The sequence below is a fragment of the Oryctolagus cuniculus genome, chromosome 5, assembly GCF_051225735.1.
Source record: "Oryctolagus cuniculus isolate XC-2025 breed Fujian yellow rabbit chromosome 5, ASM5122573v1, whole genome shotgun sequence".
In the NCBI taxonomy this organism is placed as follows: Eukaryota; Metazoa; Chordata; class Mammalia; order Lagomorpha; family Leporidae; genus Oryctolagus; species Oryctolagus cuniculus.
The window spans coordinates 108,801,672-108,826,360 of NC_142871.1; the positions used below are offsets into that span (position 1 = coordinate 108,801,672).

General features: G+C 39.7%; 1 protein-coding gene across 1 annotated transcript in view; it reads left to right on the forward strand.

Annotated features, from left to right (window-relative positions):
• Nucleotides 1-24,689, forward strand: part of EYS (EGF-like photoreceptor maintenance factor) — a 1,804,868-nt gene that overhangs the window by 1,733,021 nt on the left and 47,158 nt on the right. Inside the window, 1 exon segment of the mRNA XM_089333540.1 lies at nt 4,840-5,012. Coding sequence (XP_089189666.1) covers nt 4,840-5,012 — 173 coding nt within the window.

Genomic DNA, 24,689 nt, shown 5'->3' on the forward strand with positions numbered 1-24,689 from the left:
TCATGGTGAAGACATTTTTCTGGTTATTTCTGTTAGGAGTTCTATGTGCTTCCTGTACTTAGACATCCTTTACTTTCTCCAAATTAGGAAAGTTCTCTGTAATTATTTCACAGAAAGGACTTCTAATCCATTCTCTCTTTCCACGTCTCCAGGAACTCCTAAAATCTGTATGTTGGGTTGTTTTACAGTATCCCATAAATCTCCAACACTGTTTTTTTTTAGTTTTCTAATTTTTTTTGGTCTGACTGTAAAATTTTCAGAGATTTGTCTTCTAACTTGTATATTCTTTCTTCTGCCTCACTGAGTCTGTTGTTAATGTTCTATTATTCTATTGAATTCTTCATTTCCAATATTTCCTTTTGATTTCTCTTTAAAAATCTCAATTTTATGGGAAAAATTTTCTTTTTTTTTAACTTATTTGACAGGTAGAGATATAGACAGTGAGAGAGAGAGACAGAGAGAAAGGTCTTCCTTCTGTTGGTTCACTCCCAAAATGGCTGCCACGGCCAGTGCTGCGCCAATCTGAAGCCAGGAGCCAGGTGCCTCCTCCTGGTCTCCCATGTCGGGGCAGGGGCCCAAGCACTTGGGCCATCCTCCACTGCCCTCCCGGGCCACAGCAGAGAGCTGGACTGGAAGAGGTGCAACCGGGACCAGAACCTGGTGCCCATATGGGATGCCAACACCACAGGCGGAGGATTAACCAAGTGAGCCACGGCGCAGACCCCTCTTCATAGTTCAAAAAATTTTCTTTCATGTCATGTATGGGTTTCTTTTTTTTAAAAAAAAAAAGATTTATTTATTGAGCCCTAACTCCTCCCTGAGACTGCACTCTCTCTACTTTTTTTTCTTTTTTAACTCTCTTCCCCTGGACTATAGCATTAAGCTCTTTCCCTATTTTGCCATCTTGGAACCCTCCAAATTTTCTTCCATCATGACCCATCTAAACGTCTTATTTAATGCACTAGTAATATTCCAAGACTTTATGTGTTTACTTTTATATATACACTTAGCTTCTCTACCTGTAAGTTCCTAATAAATAAAAATTCTCATTTTAAATTCCTCCTTGAATCAAATATAATAATGTGTTGCTGAACATGTATTTGTCACATTTATCATGTGCTCATCTACTCAGTTATTCACCACACTGGTTTCTATATTCCAGCACTGCCTCTCTGAGCCATTCCCTCAGCTCCTCAGCATATGCAGTCTAGCAGTCTTTTATCCCAGCACACCTCTTTTTAGCAGGAATAAAAGCTCACTCCTCATACATCTTCCACCCAGCCTACATGATATAACACTGTACTATGTACACTATAGACATTAATATATATTTATCAAAAAATAAATTTTGGTGAGTCATAAATTAGACTGCAAAATAAGAAAAATCTGAAATGAGTGGTTCTTGATATTGTATAGGCACACTTAATCATTTTTATGCTAATTAATTATTAGGTCAATGAAAAACAAAAAGCCCATAAAAATGTTGCATTTTTTCAATCATATATAAGTCTATTATTTTAGGAGCACTTTTTTACACTTAAAATGAGACTGTAAATTGGTACAGTTATGAAAGGTAGGATGATATATGTATCCATGTGAAAACAATGCAGAGCTCAAATGAAGTAAAAGCAAGAGTCTCCAAGACAATAGAAAGTAAGTATTAGAGTTGGCCTTTGTCCTAGGTCCTTCTGAAACCTGGAGACTGAATAAACTTACTGAGATCTATGCAGGTTGTAGTGGACCTAATTTAAGGCTAAGAACTGCCTGAGATGGGGAATCTAATAGGGCACAACTCTCAGCCCAAGCCACCAGCAAAAAAGCTGTGAGAACAGCCTGGCGTGATTCTGGCTTAGAGCCCAGTCGGGGACAATGTACCTGCCAACCTAGAGGTAAAATAAGGGGTATGTTTCTGTCTCCCTGACCACCTGGCACTAGCATCCTGTAACTAGCCAAGAGAGGAGCTGTTTGGAACCCCCGAACTTGGAGCTAGTTCAAAATACATGAGAGAGCAAAAGATTGAAAATAGACAAGATACCCTTCAACAGAAAAACAAAGTAGGAAAACTTGCCATCCTAGATATAAAGACTTATTACCATACTAGAAATGAAGAATTTGGTGTTGGCACAAATACCAATTAATGAATGGAACAAAGTAGAGTGATGCTGGACCCTGCTGAATGGACATGACTCATTGGGGCCAAGTATGAACAATTCAATAGAGAGTGTTAGGACTGTTGATTTGTCATGTGGAAAAATGTAATTGGATGTTTACCCCATATCAAACACATACAAAAAAAAATCCAGATATACTAAGACTTGAAGGTAAAAGGTAAAAGTTATTGTTTTAGGAGATAAAATAATATTTTTTGACCTTGGAACTGGAAATTTTTTCATAAATAAGCCACCAAAAACTGCAAGCCATAAAAGAAAACATTAAAATTTCAACTATATAAAAATTATCCATTTCTGTTCATCAAATTAGATGGCAATGGTAATGAATGAACAGTGGACAATTGCTATATACATACATATATGCATGAATCCCAAAAATCTTACCTGGAATAAAAACATTATATACTCATACAATATTATGTTATATGCATAAGAGTATTAAAAACAGGCAAAACTAAAACTATCTAGAAAATCAAAGGAATGATTATTTCAAGACCAGTGGTCAGCTCTCTGGATGAGAGAGCAGGAGTTTACCAGGCACAGGTGTCCTTCAAGGTCCTGATAATAGTGTTTCTTTGTGTGGTGTGTTCAAAGACATTTGTTTATAAACAATCTTAGAAATGTAGAAATATGTATCATGCATAGTGTGTTTCCCAATAAGTGGCCTTTAAAATAAAAGGATATGAAACACTATGTGAAGCATTTCTGTGTTAGAATTTCCTTGTCATCGTCCTCACCTTTCCTCTATATGGCATATAATGTGTGGCATACAGCTTGATCCACCTGGAGGTGACTACATGAGCTGTCATTAATTCCTAGAGTCTGAGAATTATTGCAGCCTGATGAAAACGCAAAACTAAAGATATTTCCATTTTCTCCCTTCCTTATCTTGACTTGCTTGTATTAGAAATTACATGTTGGTTATGCTTTTCAACAACCTCAGCTATGCTTCTAATATCATCTATGTCTGCAGTTTTCCAATAAGCAAAGAGCATTGTAATGAATTAATAGAAGACAAATGTGACCCAGGGCTCAGGTGTATTCACAAAGTAAATTTGTTTCCTACTCTCTCTTTTTTGAACCTGCTAAAAAGACTCAACCTTTTACTGGTTCTGGGTTAAAATGTGGGGAAGCCAGCTGAATTTTCTTTTTCTACCTGATGAATAGGCACTTTAGTTGTCAAATACACTGTCAATTCATTAATTAAAAGAGTATGCTTCAATGAACCATCAACATTCCACTCTTCCAAGATTGCTGTCTGAGTCCCAGCCAGTGTCTTGCAGGGGTCGGGAAATTTTTTCTGCTAAGAGCCATTGGATATCTATTACATCATTCACAGGTCATCAAAGTTATCAACTTAAAAATTAGCCTGTATAGGCTTATTGATTTTCAAGTCCCACCTGTGGTTGCCTTGGTGGGACCAGACCAAGTGACTTTGCAGGCCAGACGTTTCCCACCCCCACAGCAGCATGAATGGCAAGTCTGGGCAGCAAGTGCAGTCTGCTGCTGTCCTTCTCCAGTGTGCTCTGACCCAACACCCTACTCCTCATCCTTGAATGTGCTTCCTTGACTGGCAGCATCTTCAGATGGTTTAGTGCTTTTTGGTGGGAATTCATAGCTTATCCTTTCTCTTATGAGCCTTTTAGTGCAGGATTACCAGATTCAGAGATGCAAGAAAGGAAGGGGAAAAGGAAAGAAGGAAGAGGGGGGAAGGTAGGAGGGAAAGAAGAGGGAGAGAGAAAAGAAGGAAGGAGGGGAGAGAGGAGGAGGGGAAGAGAGACAAGAGGGAAAATACAGTCTCCAGATAAATTTGAACTTGAGATCAATAATATTTAGTATACTAAATGTTAATTCTAATACTGTATGGGACATACTTACACTACATTGTTTATTTGACATTTAAATCTAAGCTCCCTGAGTTTTATCTGGCAACCCTATCTTTTGGGGTTGCACCAAAGACTCCCCTGCTGGGCCCCTCCCAACACCACTCTCTGAAACCAGACAAGATCTGTCTTCTGGTTAAATTCACCTCATTACCCCTTAGCCCAGACATAAACTGGCTCCCTCGTCCTTAAATGTGAGGTCTCTTCAGGCTAATTAATAAGTCTCCTTTTAAACATCATCCATTTTACATCCTCAGGCTGATGTTCTGTTAACTATGAATATCAAATCCCTTGCCTGAAATTCACCCACATTTGACTCTCCTCTGGTGGGTGTGGCATTCTTGCTTCAGCTCCAGAAACTAGGCCTGTGTGTTCACCAATGTCAGGGAAAACGTATCAAGTGTTTTACACGCTTCTGCAGAATCCGTTTTCTCTAGGCTTGACTTTGGGAAGCAGAAACTCCATGAGAAGTCTTTCCCCCTTGGCCATTTGTGACAACAGGGAGAGGGACTATAATATAGCTTTGTCCAAAGAAGTAGTTCTCCTCAAATTCTCTCAATTTCCACGTTGAAACACTCTAAATCCTTGATATGCAACCTGGTAATCACATAATCAATTATTAACTATCTTCTTTGACAATTTAGATCAAAGTAGTTGGAATCACAACTTACTTTGATATCTTTGGACCTCAGTTAAAACTGCCAAATTAACACCAGGGTGATACATACTTGTATATCTATCTCTGCTCAGACACTCAAATCCTGCTTCTTTCTCTCCATCTACAGTTGCAAGTGTCCCACTGGGTGGAAAGGAACTTTCTGCACGCAGGCAGTTTCCACCTGTGATCCTGAACATGACCCTCCACACCACTGTAGCAAAGGAGCAACGTGTGTTTCCTTGCCTCATGGATACACCTGTTACTGTCCTCTAGGAACCACTGGAATATACTGTGAACAAGGTAAGGCAAAACTTAATTCATTTTTATATCCATGAATTTAGAGTTTCTTCTTTAGAAAGTAAAGCAGAAATATATATGAGTCCACTCTCCTCTCCCCTTAGAGTATTTGGTTTTTTTTAAGAAAGCTTTTATTTAATGAAAACAAATTTCATAGGTACAGCTTTAGGAATATAGTGGTTCTTCCCCCCATAACCACCCTACCACTCCCACTCCTATTCTACCTCCTACTCACTCTCCTATTCCATTCTTCATTAAGATTAATTTTAATTAACTTTATATACAGAAGACCAACTCTATACTAAGTAAAGATTTCAACAACTTGCATACACACACATACATACACACACACAAAGTATAAAGTACTATTTGAAAACAAGCTTTACAGTTAATTCTCATAGTACAACTCATTAAAGATAGAGGTCCTACATGAGGAGTAAGTGCCCAGTGCCTCCTGTTGTTGATTTAACAATTAACACTCTTATATATGATGTCAGTGATCACCGTAGGCTCTTGACATGAGCTGCTAAGACTATGGAAGCCTTTTGAGTCCACAAACTCCATCAATATTTAGACAGGGCCATAAGAAAAGTGGAAATTCTCTCCTCCCTTCAGAGAAAAGTGCATCCTTCTTTGATGGCCCCTTCTTTGCACTTACAAAGATCCTTCATATAGAACATTTTTTGCCATGGTGTCTTGGCTTTCCATGACTGAAATGCTCTCATGGGCTTTTCAGCCAGTTCCTAATGCCTTAAGAGCTGATTCTGAGGTCAGAGTGCTGTTTAGGGCATTTGATATTCTAAGAGCCTGCTGTGTGGACTGCTTCCTATGTTAGAACATTCTCTCCCTTTTAATTCTATCTATTTTTATTACCAGACAATTGGTCTTATTTATATGATCCCTTTGATACTTAGTCCTATATATATGATCAATTGCACACTTAATATGGTCACTTCAACATGTAAGATGGCATTAGTACCACTCAGCTTAACGGGATTTGCTCTACCCTTAGGGATAGGTCCATGGGAACGTGTGTATAACTGAAAAACTCCTCCATCTCTTATTCCCACACTTATTTTTTACTGAGATCGATTTATTTTCAATTGACTTTATACACCTATGATTAATTCTATGTTAAGTAAAGAGCCCAATCAATGGTATTAAGTGGAAAAAAAAAACAAATAAAATAACAATCTGTTCCTGGACAGTCATGACAAGGGCTGTTCAAGTAATTGCTTCTCATAGTATCAATTTCACTTCTACAGGTTTCCTTTTAGGTGTTCAGTTAGTTGTCACAGATCAGAGAGAACACACGGTATTTGTCCTTTTGGGTCTGGCTTATGTCACTAAGTATGATGTTTTCCAGATTCCTCCATTTTGTTGCAAACTGTCAGATTTCTTTTTCTTTTTTCTTTAATTTTTTATTACTGTGTGGTATTCCATAGAGTACATATCCCATAATTTCTTTATCCAGTCTTCCATTGATGGGCATTTAGGTTGATTCCATGTCTTAGCTATTGTGAATTGAGCTGTAACAAACATGTAGGTGCAGATAACACTTTTACTTGCTGATGTCATTTCCCTTGGGTAAATTCCCAAGAGTGGGATGGCCGGGTCATATGATAGATCTATATTCAGATTTCTGAGGCATCTCCAAACTGTCTTCCATAGTGGTTTTACCAGTTTGCATTCCCACCAACAGTGAATTAAGGTACCTTTTTCTCCATATCCTTGCCAGCATTTGTTTGTTGATTTCTGATTTTGGTGATTTCTACTTGGAGTGAGGTGAAGCTTCATTGTGGTTTTGATTTGCATTTCCCAGATTGCTAGTGATCCTGAACATTGTTTCATGTGTCTGTTGGCCACTTGGATTTCCTCTTTTGAAAATTGTCTCTTTAGGTTCTTGGCCCATCTCTTAACTGGGTTATTTGTTTTGTTGTTGTGGAGTATCTTGATCTCTTTGTAGATTCTGGTCATTAATCCTTTATCAGTTGCATAGTCTGCAAATAATTTCTCCCATTCTGCTGGCTGCCTCTTCACTTTCCTGACTGTTTCTTTTGCAGTTCAGAAGCTTCTCAATTTGATGTAATCCTATTTGTTACTTTTGGCTTTGACTTCCTGCACCTCTGGGGTCTTTTCCAAGATCTCTTTGCCTGTGCCAATGTCATGCAGGTTTTCCCCAATGTTTTCTAATAATTTGGTGGTGTCAGGTTATAGATTTAGATCTTTAATCTATGTTGAGTGGATTTTTGTGTAAGGTGTAAGGTAAGGGTCTTGCTTCATACTTCTGCATGTGGAAATCCAGTTTCCCCAGCACCATTTGTTGAATAGACTGTTCTTGCTCCAGGGATTGGTTTTAGCTCCTTGGTCAAATATAAGTTGGTTGTAGATGCTTGAATTGATTTCTGGTGTTTCTTTTCTGTTCCATTGATCTATCCATCTATTTTTGTACCAGTACCAGGCTGTTTTGATTATAACTGTTTTGTACTATGTCTTAAAATCTGGTATTGCAATACTTCTGGCTTTGTTTTTATTGTATAGGATTGCTTTAGCTATTCGAGCTCTCCTGTGCCTCCATATGAATTTCAACATCATTTTTTCTAGATCTAAGAAGAATATCTTCAGCATTTTGATTGGTATTGCATTGAATCTTTAAATTGCTTTCAGGAGAATGGAAAGTTTGATGATATTGATTCTGCTGATCCACAAACATGAAAGAGTTTTCCATTTTTTGTATCTTCTTCTATTTCTTTATATTTCACCTGTGATAATCAATAGAACAAAAATGGAACTTTTAGCATTGATTTACCATATGAACCTCTGTAAAATTCCTGCTTAGATATTCTAGGGGCTTTGTGATAAATGCACCTATATGAGTACCAAAAAGGAAACCTGTTGAAGTGAAATGGACACTATGAGAAAGGGTGACTTGATCAGCCCATGTCCTGACTGTTGATGAACAACATAATACTTCATCCATTTTACTATTTTTTTGTTCTATTTAATACCATTGGTTGAACTCTGTAATTAATACACAGTTATTCTTAAGTGTTGAAATTTAACTGAAAAGTGACCACTGTTAAATATAAGAGTGGGAATAAGAGAGGGAAGAGATATACAGTTTGGGACATGCTCAATCGGACTTGCCCCAAATCGTAGAGTTAGAAACGTGCCAGGGGATTCCAATTCAATCCCATCAAGGTGGCATGTACCAATGCCATCTCACTAGTCCAAGTGATCAGTTTCAGTTCACAATTGATCATAATGATAGGACTAAGAGTCAAAGGGATCACATAAATAAGACTAGTGTCTGCTAATACTAACTGATAGAAGCAAAAAGGGAGAGAACGATCCAACATAGGAAGCAGGATACACAGCAGACTCATAGAATGGCAGATGTCCTAAACAGCACTCTGGCCTCAGAATCAGCCCTTAAGGCATTCGGACATGGCTGAAAAGCCCATGAGAGTATTTCAGGTATGGAAAGCCAAGACACTATGGTAAAAAAAAAAAATGAAATGACCTAAATGAAAGATCTCTGTGAGTGAGATCCCAGTGGAAAGAATGGGTCATCAAAGAAGGAGGTACCTTTCTCTGAAGGGAAGAGAGAACTTCCACTTTGACTATGACCTTGTCTAAATATGATCAGGGTTGGCGAACTCAAAAAGCCTCCATAGCCCTGCAACTCATGACAAGAGCCTAGGATGTTTACTGACGCCATAAACAAGAGTGTCAATTTGTTAAGTCAACAATAGGAGACACTGTGCACTTACTCCTCATGTAGGATCTCTGTCCTTAATGCGCTGTACATTGTGATTTAATGCTATAACTAGTACTCAAACAGCATTTTACACTTTGTGTTTCTGTGTGGGTGCAAACTGTTGAGAGCTTTACCTATTATATGCTAAATTGATCTTCTGTATATAAAGATAATTGAAAATGAAACTTGATGTGAATGGAAGGAAGAGGGAGTGGGAGGGGGAGGTTTCTGAGTGGGAGGGAAGTTATGGGGGGGAAAGCCATTGTAATCCATAAGCTGTACTTTCGGAAACTTATATTCATTAAATAAAAGTTTAAAAAAAAAGAAAAGAAAAGCACTCTAAACTTGACTAAGATGAGCACTCTATTAGTTTCAAAGAAATATCTACTAGAACTAAAGAAATAATAGGACAAGTAGCAAAAGAATTACTGAATGTAACAATAAGGCAAGCCAGATTTTTGAAATTTAATGGGAGGCGGAGCCAAGATGGTGGAATAGTGAGGGCGTGCACTGATAGTCCAGGAAAAGATAGTTTAATAAAAGTGGAGTTACTGTAGTCTCAGGAAAAGGCTCAGGAAAAAATTGCAGAGGAAACTCTCCCGGATCTAGTGGATGTGACATGGAAGACCTACGAGGAGAGCAAGGACGCCCTCTGCATAGAGGACAGCCGCAGAGTCTGCACGCCAGCACTGGAAGGAGATGTGAGACAAAAACCTCAGTAACCCGAGACATTGGCGGGGAAAGGCAGAAAGAGACTAGAGGGAATGAAAGCCCCACTGGGGAAAGCTCACCAGGCTAACTGGAGGAGAGAAAAAAAAATGAATAAATAAGGGGAACTGGCATGGACACTAGCCTCTCTCTCAACTCACAAAACCAAGCAAGACAAACAGCAGGCACCATTTTGAACGTACATAGAGCGGCGCCCACCATCAGCCAAGCAGAAAAACCTGACTCTTGTGAGGAGAAATAACAGGAGGTTAGAACCTAGTGAAAGTGTGGAGCTAACGAACCGAGATTGTGAAAATCTGAGGGTGGGCGAGAGAACTCACTGGAGTACACAAACTCTCAACCCATTGAGAGACTGCAGAGAAATCTGAGACCACACTGAGGGCTGCATAAATCCTTTGTGCGGTCCTTGGGGTAGAGAGCAGATGAATACCCTCAGGGGCCAGATTTCATACATCAACTACCCTCAATTCCACTCAGCTGTGCAGAATTACTTCCCTTCTGAGTCAAAAGAGAGAGAGAGAACAACCTGGGTGAGTCACCTTTGACACACACTTAACCCTGAAGAACCAAACAGAGCTCTCTGGCCACACCCATCACAGCCTCTAAGGATCCATCAAAAGCAGACAGTCCTCATAATCTAGAGTCATAGTATAACAAGAAAAAACACCACAGCAAAGAAACCAAAGAATATCTCCAATACGCCAAACAACAAACGCAAAAACCGAGGTAACAAGAACAAGCAAGACACTATGATGCCCCCAAATGAAAAAGACACCCCAATTCAAGATTATGAAGATGATGAGATAGAAGAAATGCAAGAAGCAGATCTCAAAAAATTGGTAAGAACATTAAGAAGTTCTCAAAAACATATTCTTGAACTACAGAAATCCTTAATGGACAGGATAGAAAATCTCTCTCGTGAAAATGAAATATTAAGGAGGCATCAAAATGAAATGAAAGGGGGCGGAGCCAAGATGGCAGAATAGTGAGGGCGCGCACCGATAGTCCGGGAAAATTTAGTTTAATAAAAGGGGAGTTACGGTAGCCTCAGAAAAAAGAACCAGCTCTTCTGGATCGAGTGGATGTGAATCGGAGGACCTACTGGGAGAACAAGGTCGCCCACTGCGCGGAAGCAAAGCCGCGGGAGCCACAGGGTCTGCGCGCCAGTGCAGGAAGGGGAGTGCATGTCACACAGACACCAGCGGGGAGAATTGGGACGTCCAGGGCTCCGAGTCCACACATCGGCGCTGGAAGGGGAGGTGAGCTCAATAACCTGAGACATTGGCGGGGAAACGGGGGTCAGAATCTAGTGGGGAGCTGGAAAGTGCAGCAGACTCACTACCAGAAAGAAGGAAAAAAAAAAAGCTTGGGGGTTTCTCTCTCCGCCAACCTTGCAAAGGTTGCAAGGCTGCAAGGCTCGAAGAGTTCACAAGAAACGAAGAGCAGGCCCCCTCTCTGGATTTACATATCAACAGGGGAGAGCTAAGGAACTGAGTCACTACAATTCAGTAGCCTAGGCAACCCAGTGGGAGTCCAGAGGAGAAACGGAGCCTACACAAACTCTTTGGGTAGAAGCCAGAGACTGGAAGCTAAATACCATCAATTCTGCACAGCCGTGCCGTGCGGAATTACCTACCCCCTGAATAAATAAAATAAATAAATAAATAAAAAGAGAGAGATTTACCACGCATAACCTGAGGGTGTCACCTTTGCACACCCTTAACCAGGAAGAACCAAGCAGAGCTCTCAGGCCACACCCATCTCAAGCCTCCAAGGCTCCTCCAACAGCAGGCAGTCCACTTAACACGGACATAGTAGAAAATAAAAAAAAAAAAACGCACAGTGATGAAAGAAGAATTAACTATGCCAAGCAACAAACACAGAAATCGAGGGAACAAGATCAACGATGACACTATGATGCCTCCAAATAAACAAAACACCCCAAACCAAGATTATGAAGATGATGAGATAGAAGAGATGCAAGATACGGATTTCAAAAAATTTATGATAAGATCATTTAGAAGTTTTCAAAAGCAAATCCTTGAACTACAGAAATCCTTATTGGACAGGATTGAAAATCTCTCTCGTGAAAATGAAATTATAAGGAAGAATCAAAATGAAACTCAGAAACTAGTAGAACAGGAAAGTGTGATAGTGAAGAGAAATCAAAATGAAATGAAGAGCTCAATAGATCAAATGACAAACACATTAGAAAGCCTTAACAACAGAATGGGTGAAGCAGAAGAGAGAATATCAGACTTGGAAGACAGAGAACAGGAAAGGATACAGTCAAACCAAAGAAAAGAAGAGGAAATTAGAAATCTAAAAACTATTATTGGGAATCTACAGGATACTATTAAAAAAACCAACATTCGAGTTCTAGGAGTTCCTGAAGGCATGGAGAGAGAGAAAGGATTAGAAGGCCTTTTTAGTGAGATACTAGCAGAGAACTTTCCAGGTTTGGAGAAGGACAGAGACACCCTAGTACAGGAAGCTCATAGAACCCCCAATAAACATGACCAAAAGAGATCCTCACCATGACACATTGTAATCAAACTCTCCACAGTGAAACATAAAGAAAAGATCCTAAAATGTGCAAGAGAGAAATGTCAGATTACTCTCAGAGGATCTCCAATCAGACTCACAGCAGACTTCTCATCAGAAACCCTACAAGCTAGGAGGGAATGGCGGGACATAGCACAGGTACTAAGAGAGAAAAATTGCCAGCCCAGAATATTATATCCTGCCAAGCTCTGATTTGTGAATGAAGGTGAAATAAAGACCTTTCATAGCAAACAGAAATTGAAAGACTTTGTGGCCACTCATCCGGCCCTGCAAAAGATACTTAAAGATGTGCTACACTCAGAAACACAGAAACACAGCCATCAATATGAAAGAAGGGAAAGGAAGAACACCTACCAGTAAAAGAGCATGGGAAGCTCAAAGCATATACTAGAAAATATCTCCGGGAAAATGGCAGGGCAAAGTCACTACATATCAATAGTCACATTAAACATTAATGGTCTGAATTCTTCAGTTAAAAGACACCATTTGGCTGATTGGCTCACAGAACACAACCCAACTATTTGTTGCCTACAAGAAACACATCTCTCTAACAAAGAAGCATGCAGACTGAAAGTGAAAGGTTGGAAAAAGATATTCCATGCCAACAGAAAACAAAAAAAAGCAGGTGTAGCCATATTAATATCAGACAAAATAAACTTTAATACAAAAACTGTTAAGAGAGACAAAGAGGGACACTATATAATGATTAAGGGTTCAATTCAACAGGAAGATGTAACTATTATAAATGTATATGCACCTAATTAAAGGGCACCGGTCTATCTAAGAGATATGTTAAGGGACTTCAAGGGAGACTTAGATTCCAATACAATAGTACTGGGGGACTTCAATACTCCACTCTCAGAAATAGACAGATCATCCGGACAGAAGATCAACAAGGAAACAGCAGATTTAATCCACACTATTGCCCAAATGGATCTAAGAGATATCTACAGAACTTTCAATCCTACATCTGCAGACTTCACATTCTTCTCAGCAGTGCATGGAACCTTCTCTAGGATTGATCACATACTAGGCCATAATGCAAGTCTCAGCAAATTTAAAAGAATTAGAATCATACCATGCAGCTTCTCAGACCACAGCGGAATGAAGCTGGAAATTAGCAACTCAGGAAACCCCAGAAAGTATGCAAACACATGGAGACTGAACAACATGCTCCTGAATGAACACTGGGTCATTCAAGAAATCAAAAGAGAAATCAAAAACTTTCTGGAAGTAAATGAAGACAACAACACAACATATCAAAACTTATGGGATACAGCAAAAGCAGTATTGAGAGGTAAATTTATAGCAATAGGTGCCTATATCAAGAAATTAGAAAGGTACCAAATAAATGAGCTTTCAGCGCATCTCAAGGACCTAGAAAAACTGCAGCAAACCAGACCCAAATCTAGTAGAAGAGAAATAATTAAAATCAGAGAAGAAATCAACAGGATTGAAGCCAAAAAAAAAAACACTACAAAAAATCAGCCAAGCGAGAAGCTGGTTTTTTGAAAAAATAAACAAAATTGACACCCCATTGGCCCAACTAACTAGAAAAAGAAGAGAAAAGACCCAAATCAATAAAATCAGAGATGAAAAGGGAAACGTAACAACAGACACCACAGAAATAAAAAGAATCATCAGAATATACTACAAGGACCTGTATGCCAGCAAACAGGAAAATCTATCAGAACTGGATAGATTCCTGGACACATGCAATCTACCAAAATTGAACCATGAAGACATAGAACACCTAAATAGACCCATAACTGAAACAGAAATTGAAACAGTAATAAAGGCCCTCCCAACAAAGAAAAGCCCAGGACCAGATGGATTCACTGCTGAATTCTACCAGACATTTAAAGAACTTACTCCAATTATTCACAAACTATTCAGAACAATCGAAAAAGAGGGAATCCTCCCAAATTCTTTCTATGAAGCCAGCATCACCTTAATCCCTAAGCCAGAGAAAGATGCAGCACTGAAAGAAAATTACAGACCAATATCCCTGATGAACATAGACGCAAAAATCCTCAATAAAATTCTGGCCAATAAAGTATAACAACACATCAGGAAAATCATCCACCCAGACCAAGTGGGATTCATCCCTGGTATGCAGGGATGGTTCAACATTCGCAAATCAATCAATGTGATTCACCACATTAACAGACTGCAAAAGAAAAACCATATGATTATCTCAATAGATGCAAAGAAAGCATTCGATAAAATTTAACACCCTTTCATGATGAAAACTCTAAGAAAATTGGGTATAGAAGGAACATTCCTCAATATAATCAAAGCAATTTATAAATAACCCACGGCCAGCATCCTATTGAATGGGGAAAAGTTGGAAGCATTTCCACTGAGATCTGGCACCAGACAGGGATGCCGACTCTCACCACTGCTATTTAACATAGTTCAGGAAGTTTTAGCCAGAGCCATCAGACAAGAAAAAGAAATCAAAGGAATACAAATTGAGAAGGAAGAAGTCAAACTATCCCTCTTTGCAGACGATATGATTCTTTACTTAGAGGATCCAAAGAACTCTACTAAGAGACTATTGGAACTCATAGAGGAGTTTGGCAAAGTGGCAGGATATAAAATCAATGCACAAAAATCAACAGCCTTTGTATACACAGACAATGCCATGGCTGAGGAAGAACAGCTAAGATCAATCCCATTCACAATAGCTACAAAAATAATCAAATACCTTGGAATAAACTTAACCAAGGACGTTCAAGATCTCTACGATGAAAATTACAAAACCTTAAAGAAAGATATAGAAGAGGATACCAAGAAATGGAAAAATCTTCCATGCTCATGGATTGGAAGAATCAACATCATCAAAATGTCCTTTCTCCCAAAAGCAATTTATAGATTCAATGCAATTCCAATCAGGATACCAAAGACATTCTTCTCAAATCTAGAAAAAATGATGCTGAAATTCATATGGAGGCAAAAGAGACCTCAAATAGCTAAAGCAATCTTGTACAACAAAAACAAAACCGGAGGCATCTCAATACCAGATTTCAGGACATACTACAGGGCAGTTGTAATCAAAACAGCATGTACTGGTACAGAAACAGATGGATAGACCAATGGAACAGAATTGAAACACCAGAAATCAACCCAAACATCTACAGCCAACTTATATTTGATCAAGGATCTAAAACCAATTCCTGGAGCAAGGACAGTCTATTCAATAAATGGTGCTGGGAAAACTGGATTTCCACGTGCAGAAGCATGAAGCAAGACCCCTACCTTACACCTTACACAAAAATCCACTCAACATGGATTAAAGACCTAAATCTACGACCTGACACCATCAAGTTATTAGAGAACATTGGAGAAACCCTTCAAGATATTGGCACAGGCAAAGAATTTCTGGAAAAGACCCGGGAGGCACAGGCAGTCAAAGCTAAAATCAACTATTGGGATTGCATCAAATTGAGAAGTTTCTGTACTGCAAAAGAAACAGTCAGGAGAGTGAAGAGACAACCGACAGAATGGGAAAAAATATTTGCAAACTATGCAACAGATAAAGGGTTAATAACCAGAATCTACAAAGAGATCAAGAAACTCCACAAAAACAAAACAAACAACCCACTTAAAAGATGGGCCAAGGACCTCAATAGACATTTTTCAAAAGAGGAAATCCAAATGGCCAACAGACACATGAAAAAATGTTCAAGATCACTAGCAATCAGGGAAATGCAAATCAAAACCACAATGAGGTTTCACCTCACCCCGGTTAGAATGGCTAACATACAGAAATCTACCAACAACAGATGCTGGCGAGGATGTGGGGAAAAAGGGACACTAACCCACTGTTGGTGGGAATGCAAACTGGTCAAGCCACTATGGAAGTCAGTCTGGAGATTCCTCAGAAACCTGAATATAACCCTACCATTCGACCCAGCCATCCCACGCCTTGGAATTTATCCAAAGGAGTTTAAATTGACAAACAAAAAAGCAGTCTGCACCCTAATGTTTATCGCAGAACAATTCACAATAGCCAAGACCTGGAACCAACCTAAATGCCCATCAACGGTAGACTGGATAAAGAAATTATGGGATATGTACTCTTTAGAATACTATACCGCAGTAAGAAACAACGAAATCCAGTCATTTGCAACAAAATGGAGGAATCTGGAACACATCATGCTGAGTGAAGTAAGCCAGTCCCAAAGGGACAAATACCATATGTTCGCCCTGATTGGCGACAACTGACTGAACACCAAAAAGGAAACCTGTTGAAGTGAAATCGACACTATGAGAAACGGTGACTTGATCAGCATAGCCCTGACTGTTAATGAACAACTTAATACATTATCCCTCTTAGTAATTTTTTTATGTCTGTTCTACTTAATATGACTGGTTTAATTCTGTAATTATCACACAGTTATTCTTAAGTGTTGAAAATTAACTGAAATGTGATCCCTGTTAAACATAAGAGTGGGAATAAGAGAGGGAAGAGATGTACAATTTGGGGCATGCTCAAGCTGACTTGCCACAAATGGTAGAGTTAGAAACATACCTGGAGATTCCAATTCAATCCCATCAAGGTGGCATGTACCAATGCCATCTCACTATTCCAAGTGATCAATTTCAGTTCACAATTGATCATAATGAAAGGACTAAGACTCAAAGGGAGCACATAAACAAGTCTAGTACCTGCTAACACTAACCGATAGAATAAATAAAGGGGAGAGTGATCCAACATGGGAAGCGAGATACTCAGCAGACTCATAGAATGGCAGATGTCCTAAATAGTACTCTGGCCTCAGAATCAGCCCTAAAGCCATTCGGATCTGGCTGAAAAGCCCATGAGAGTATTTCAAGCATGGAAAGCCAAGACACTCTGGCAAACAGATCTCTGTGAGTGAGACCCCAGTGGAAAGAACAGGTCTTCAAAGAAGGAGGTGCCTTTCTCTGAAGGGAGGAGAGAACCTCCACTTTGACTATGACCTTGTCTAAACAAGATAAGAGTCGGAGAACTCAAAAGGCCTCCACAGCCTTGGAAACTCGTGACTGGAGCATAGGGAGATTACTGATGCCATAGACAGGAGTGTCAATTTGTAAAGTCAACAACAGGAGTCACTGTGCACTTACTCCTCATGTAGGATATCTGTCCTTAATGTGCTGTACATTGAGATTTAATACTATAACAAGTACTCAAACAGTATTTTTCACTTTGTGTTTCTATGGGGGTGCAAACTGTTGAAATCTTTACTTAATGCATACTAAACTGATCTTCTGTAAAAAAAAAAAAAAAAGAAATTATCAATTCCCAACTTGACTCTCACTGGGATTAACATGACAATAGGTCTCATCTGATTTCATCATCATTTAAAAAAAACATCTATTATTTTTCACTTTATGTTTCTATGTGGGAGCAAACTGTTGAAATCCTTACTTAATGTATACTAAGCTGATCTTCTGTATATTAAGACAATCGAAAATGAATCTTGATGTGAATGGAAGGGGAGAGGGAGTGGAAAAGGGGATTCTTGCGGGTGGGAGGGACAGTATGTGGGGGAAGCCATTGTAATCCATAAGTCGTACTTTGGAAATTTATATTCATTAAATAAAAGTTAAAAAAAATGAAATGAAACAACTAGTAGAACATGAAACTGTGATAGTGATGAGAAATCATAATGAAGTGAAGAATTCAATAGATCAAATGACAAACACATTAGAGAGCCTTACAAACAGAATGAGTGAAGCAGAAGAGAGAATATCGGACTTAGAAGACAGAGAACAGGAAAGGATACAGTCAAACCAAAGAAAAGAAGAGGAAATTAGAAATCTAAAAAATATTGTGGGGAATCTGCAGGATACTATTAAAAAACCCAACATTCGGGTTCTAGGAGTTCCTGAAGGCATGGAGAGAGAGAAAGGATTAGAAGGCCTTTTTAGTGAGATACTAGCAGAGAACTTTCCAGGTTTGGAGAAGGACAGAGAAATCCTAGTACAGGAAGCTCATAGAACCCCCAATAAACATGACCAAAAGAGATCCTCACCACGACACGTTGTAATTAAACTCTCCACAGTGAAACATAAAGAAAAGATCCTAAAATGTGCAAGAGCGAAGCATCAGATTATTCTCAGAGGATCTCCAATCAGACTCACAGCAGACTTCTCATCAGAAACCCTACAAGCTAGGAGGGAATGGCGAGATACAGCTCAGGTACTAAGAGAGAAAAACTGCCAGCCCAGAATATTATATCCTGTCAAGCTCTGATTTGTGAATGAAGGTGAAATAAAGACCTTTCACAGCAAACAGAAATTGAAAGAATTTGTCGCCACTCGTCCAGCCCTGCAAAAGATGCTTAAAGATGTGTTACACACAGAAACACAGAAACACGGTCATCAATATGACAGAAGGTAAAGGAAGGAAACCTCACAGCAAAAGATCAAAGGAAGTTTAAAACGTATATTAGAAAATATCTTTAGCAAATGGCAGGGCAAAGTTACTACTCATCAATAGTCACATTGAACGTTAATGGCCTCAACTCTCCAGTTAAAAGACATAGATTGCTTGACTGGGTAAAGAATAAAACCCATCTATTTGCTGTTTACAAGAAACACATCTTTCCAACAAAGATACATATAGAATGAAAGTAAAAGGCTGGAAAAAGATATACCATGCCAACAGAAATGATAAAAGAGCAGGCATAGCCATCTCAATATCAGACAACATAAACTTTACCACAAAAACTGTTAGGAGAGACAAAGAGGGGCACTATATAATGATTAAGGGATCAATTCAACAGGAAGATATAACGATTATCAATGTATATGCACCTAATTCAGGGCACCGGTTTACTTAAAAGATTTGTTAAGGGACTTCAAGAGAGATTTAGACTCCAACACAATAGTACTGGGGGACTTCAATACTCCACTATCACGAATAGACAGATCAACAGGACAGAAGATCAACAACGAGACAGAAGATTTAAACGACACTATAGCCCAAATGGATCTAACAGATATCTACAGAACTTTTCATCCTACACATAAAGCATTTACATTCTTCTCAGCAGTACATGGAACCTTCTCTAGGATTGACCACATACTAGGCCATAAAGCAAGTCTCAGCAAATTCAAACGAATGAGAATCATACCATGCAGCTTCTCAGACCATAAAGGAATGAAGCTGGAAATTAGCAACTCAGGAATCCCTAGAGCATATGCAAACACATGGAGATGGAACAAAACAACATGCTCCTGAATGAACAATGGGTCATAGAAGAAATCAAAAGAGAAATCAAAAACTTTCTGGAAGTAAATGAGGATAACAGCAAAAAATACCAAAACTTACGGGACACAGCAACTGCAGTGTTAAGAGGAAAGTTTATATCAATAGGTGCCTACATCAAGAAATTAGAAAGGGACCAAATAGATGACCTTTCAGTGCATCTCAAGGATCTAGAAAATCTGCAGCAAACCAGACCCAAATCTAGTAGGAGAAGAGAAATAATTAAAATCAGAGAAGAAATCAACAGGATTGAATCCAAAAAAACACTACAAAAAATCAGCCAAGCGAGAAGCTAGTTTTTTGAAAAAATAAACAAAATTGACACCCCATTGGCCCAACTAACTAAAAAAAGAAGAGAAAAGACCCAAATCAATAAAATCAGAGATGAAAAAGGAAACGTAACAACAGACACCACAGAAATAAAAAGAATCATCAGAAATTACTGCAAGGACTTGTATGCCAGCAAACAGGGAAACCTATCAGAACTGGATACATTCCTGGACACATGCAACCTACCTAAATTGAACCAGGAAGACACAAAAAACCTAAACAGACCCATAACTGAGACAGAAATTGAAATAGTAATAAAGGCCTCCCTACAAAGAAAAGCTCAGGACCAGATGGATTCACTGCTGAATTCTACCAGACATTTAAAGAACTTACTCCAATTATTCACAAACTATTCAGAACAATCGAAAAAGAGGGAATCCTCCCAAATTCTTTCTATGAAGCCAGCATCACCTTAATTCCTAAGCCAGAAAAAGATGCAGCATTGAAAGAGAATTACAGACCAATATCCCTGATGAACATAGACGCAAAAATCCTCAATAAAATTCTGGCCAATAAAGTACAACAACACATCAGGAAAATCATCCACCCAGACCAAGTGGGATTTATCCCTGGTATGCAGGGATGATTCAATGTTCACAAAACTATCAATGTGATACACCACATTAACAGACCACAGAAGAAAAAACCATATGATTATCTCAATAGACGCCGAGAAAGCATTTGATAAAATACAACACCCATTCATGATGAAAACTCTAAGCAAATTGGGTATAGAAGGAGCATTCCTCAGTACAATCAAAGCAATTTATGAAAAACCATGGCCAGCATCCCATTGAATGGGGAAAAGTTGGAAGCATTTCCACTGAGATCTGGCACCAGGCAGGGATGCCCAACTCACCATTGCTATTCAATATAGTTCTGGAAGTCATAGCCAGAACCATTAGGCAAGAAAAAAAATTAAAGTGATACAAGTTGGGATGGAAGAACTCAAACTATCCCTCTTTGCAGATGATATGATTCTTTATTTAGGGATCCAAAGAACTCTACTAAGAGACTATTGGAACTCATAGAAGAGTTTGGCAAAGTAGCAGGATATAAAATCAATGCACAAAAATCAACAGCCTTTTTGTATACACAGACAATGCCACAGCTGAGGAAGAACAGCTAAGATCAATCCCATTCACAATAGCTACAAAAACAATCATTAACCTTGGAATAAACTTAACCAAGGACGTTCAAGATCTCTACGATGAAAATTACAAAACCTTAAAGAAAGATATAGAAGAGGATACCAAGAAATGGAAAAATCTTCCATGCTCATGGATTGGAAGAATCAATATCATCAAAATGTCCATTCTCGGCCGGCGCCACGGCTCACTAGGCTAATCCTCCGCCTAGTGGCGCCGGCACACCGGGTTCTAGTCCCGGTCGGGGCGCCGGATTCTGTCCCGGTTGCCCCTCTTCCAGGCCAGCCCTCTGCTGTGGCCTGGGAAGGCAGTGGAGGATGGCCCAAGTGCTTGGGCCCTGCACCCCATGGGAGACCAGGAAAAGCACCTGGCTCCTGGCTCCTGCCATCGGATCAGCGCGGTGCGCCGGCCGCAGCGCGCTGGCCGCGGCGGCCATTGGAGGGTGAACCAACGGCAAAGGAAGACCTTTCTCTCTGTCTCTCTCTCTCACTGTCCACTCTGCCTGTCAAAAAAAAAAAAAAAAGAAGAAGAAAATGTCCATTCTCCCAAAAGCAATTTACAGATTCAATGCAATTCCAATCAGGATACCGAAGACCTTCTTCTCAGATCTGGAAAAAATGATGCTGAAATTCCTATGCAGACACAGGAGACCTTGAATAGCTAAAGCAATCTTGTACAACAGAAGCAAAGCCAGAGGCATCACAATACCAGATTTCAGGAAATACTACAGGGCAGTTGTAATCAAAACAGCATGGTACTGGTACAGAAACAGATGGATAGACCAATGGAACAGAATTGAAACACCAGAAATCAACCCAAACATCTACAGCCAACTTATATTTGATCAAGGAACTAAAACCAATTCCTGGAGTAAGGACAGTCTATTCAATAAATGGTGCTGGGAAAACTGGATTTCCACGTGCAGAATCATGAAGCAAGACCACTACCTTTCACCTTATACAAAAATTCACTCAACATGGATTAAAGACTTAAATCTATGTCCCGACACCTTCAAATTATTAGAGAGTATTGGAGAAACCCTTCAAGATATAGGTACTGTCAAAGACTTCTTGGAAAAGAACACAGAAGAACAGGCAATCAAAACCAAAATTAACATTTGGGATTGCCTCAAATTGAGAAGTTTCTGTACTGCAAAAGAAACAGTCAGGAGAGTGAAGAGGCAACCGACAGAATGGGAAAAAATATTTGCAAACTATGCATCAGATAAAGGGTTAATAACCAGAATCTACAAAGAGATCAAGAAACTCCACAACAACAAAACAACCCACTTAAAAGATTGGCCAAGGACCTCAATAGACATTTTTCAAAAGAGGAAATCCAAATGGCCAACAGACACATGAAAAAATGTTCAAGATCACTAGCAATCAGGGAAATGCAAATCAAAACCACAATGAAGTTTCACCTCACCCCAGTTAGAATGGCTCACTACCAACAATAGATGCTGGAGAGGATGTGAGGAAAAAGGGATACTAACCCACTGTTGGTGGGAATGCAAACTGGTCAAGCCACTGTGAAAGTCAGTCTGGAGATTCTTCAGAAACCTGAAGATAACCCTACCATTCAACCCAGCCATCCCACTCCTTGGAATTTACCCAAAGGAAATTAAATTTGCAAAAAAAAAAAAAAAAAGCTGTCTGCACATTAATGTTTATTGCAGCTCAATTCACAATAGCTAAGACCTGGAACCAACCCAAATGCCCATCAACAGTAGTCTGGATAAAGAAATGATGGGACATGTGCTCTATAGAATACTATACAGCAGTCAAAAACAATAAAACCTGGTCATTTGCAACAAGATGGAGTAATCTGTAAAATATTATGCTGATTGAATTAAGCCAGTCCCAAAGGGACAAAAATCATATGTTCTCCCTGATCGGCAACAACTAACTGAGCACCAAAGGGGAAACTTTTTGAAGTGAAATAGACACTATGAGAAACAGTGACTTGATCGGCTCTTGTCCTGACTGTTGATGTACAATTTAATACTTTATCAATTTTAGTATTTATTGTTCTAGCACTATTGATTGAACTCTGTAATTAACACACAATTATTCTAAGCTGTTTAAATTTTAACTGAAAAGTGATCCCTGTTAAATATAAGACTGGGAATAAGAGAGCGAGGACATTTACAATTTGGGGCATACTCAATTGGACTTGCCCCTAATGGTGGAGTTAGAATCGTGCCAGGGGATTCCAATACAATCCCATCAAGGTGGCATGTACCAATGCCATCTCACTAGTCCAAGTGATCAATTTCAGTTCACAATGATCACGCTGATAGGTCTAAGAGTCAAAGGGATCATACAAACAAGACTAGTGTCTGCTAATACTAACTGATAGAAGCAAAAAGGGAGAGAACGATCCAACATAGGAAGCAGGATACACAGCAGACTCATAGAATGTCAGATGTCCTAAACAGCACTCTGGCCTCAGAATCAGCCCTTAAGGCATTCGGACATGGCTGAAGAGCCCATGAGAGTATTTTAGGCATGGAAAGCCAAGACACACTGGCAAAAAAAAAAAAAAAAAAGAAAAAAAAAAGAAGACCTAAATGAAAGATCTCTGTGAGTGGGATCCCAGTGGAAAGAACAGGCCATCAAAGAAGGAGGTACCTGGCCGGCGCCGCGGCTCAGTAGGCTAATCCTCCGCCTTGTGGTGCCGGAACACCGGGTTCTAGTCCCGGTCGTGGCACTGGATTCTGTCCCGGTTGCCCCTCTTCCAGGCCAGCTCTCTGCTGTGGCCAGGGAGTGCAGTGGAGGATGGCACAAGTCCTTGGGCCCTGCACCCCATGGAAGACCAGGAGAAGCACCTGGCTCCTGCCATCGGATCAGCGCGGTGCGCCGGCCGCAGCACACTGGCCACGGCGGCCATTGGAGGGTGAACCAACGGCCAAGGAAGACCTTTTTCTCTGTCTCTCTCTCTCACTGTCCACTCTGCCTGTCAAAAAAAAAAAAAAAAAAAAAAAAGGAGGTACCTTTCTCTGAAGGGAGGAGGGAACTTCCACTTTGACTAAGGCCCTGTCTGAATAAGATCAAAATCTGCGAACTCAAAAGGCTTCCATAGCCTTGGCAACTAGAGCCTAGGGAGATTACTGATGCCATAAACAAGAGTGTCAAATTGTTAAGTCAACAACAGGAGTCACTGGGTACTTACTCCTCATGTGCGATCTGTCCTTAATGTGTTGTCCAATGTGAAGTAATGCTATACCTAGTACTGAAACAGTATTTTACACTTTGTGTTTCTGTGTGGGTGCAAACTGATGAATCTTTACTTAATACATACTGAATTGATCTTCTGTATATAAAGATAATTTGAAAATGAATCTTGCTGTGAATGGAATGGGAGAGGGAGCGAGAGATGGGAGGGTTGTGAGTGGGAGGGAAGTTATGGGGGGGAAGCCATTGTATTCCATAAACTGTACTTTGGTCATTTATATTTACTAAATAAAAGTTAAAAAAAGAAATTTAATGGCAGGGGCTGGCACTGTGGCGTAGCAAGTAAAGCTGCCATCTGCAGTGCCAGCCTCCCATATGGGCACCGGTTCGAAACCTGGCTACTCCACTTCTGGCTCAGCTCTCTTCTATTACCTGGGAAAGCAATAGGTGACAGCCCAAGTCCTTAGGCACCCGAGGGAGACCTGGAAGAAGCTTCTGGCTTCAGATAGGCGCAGCTCCAGCCGTTGAGGCCAACTGGGGTGTGAACCAGTTTAAATGGAAGACCTCTGGCTCTCTTTCTGCCTCTCCTTCTCTAACTCTAACTTTCAGATAAATAAATAAGTGTTTAAAAAATTTAATGGCAAAAAATTATGATAGTTTAGGGGATAAACCCAGGAAGTGTGCGTGTGTGTATGTGTTTAAATACATGGT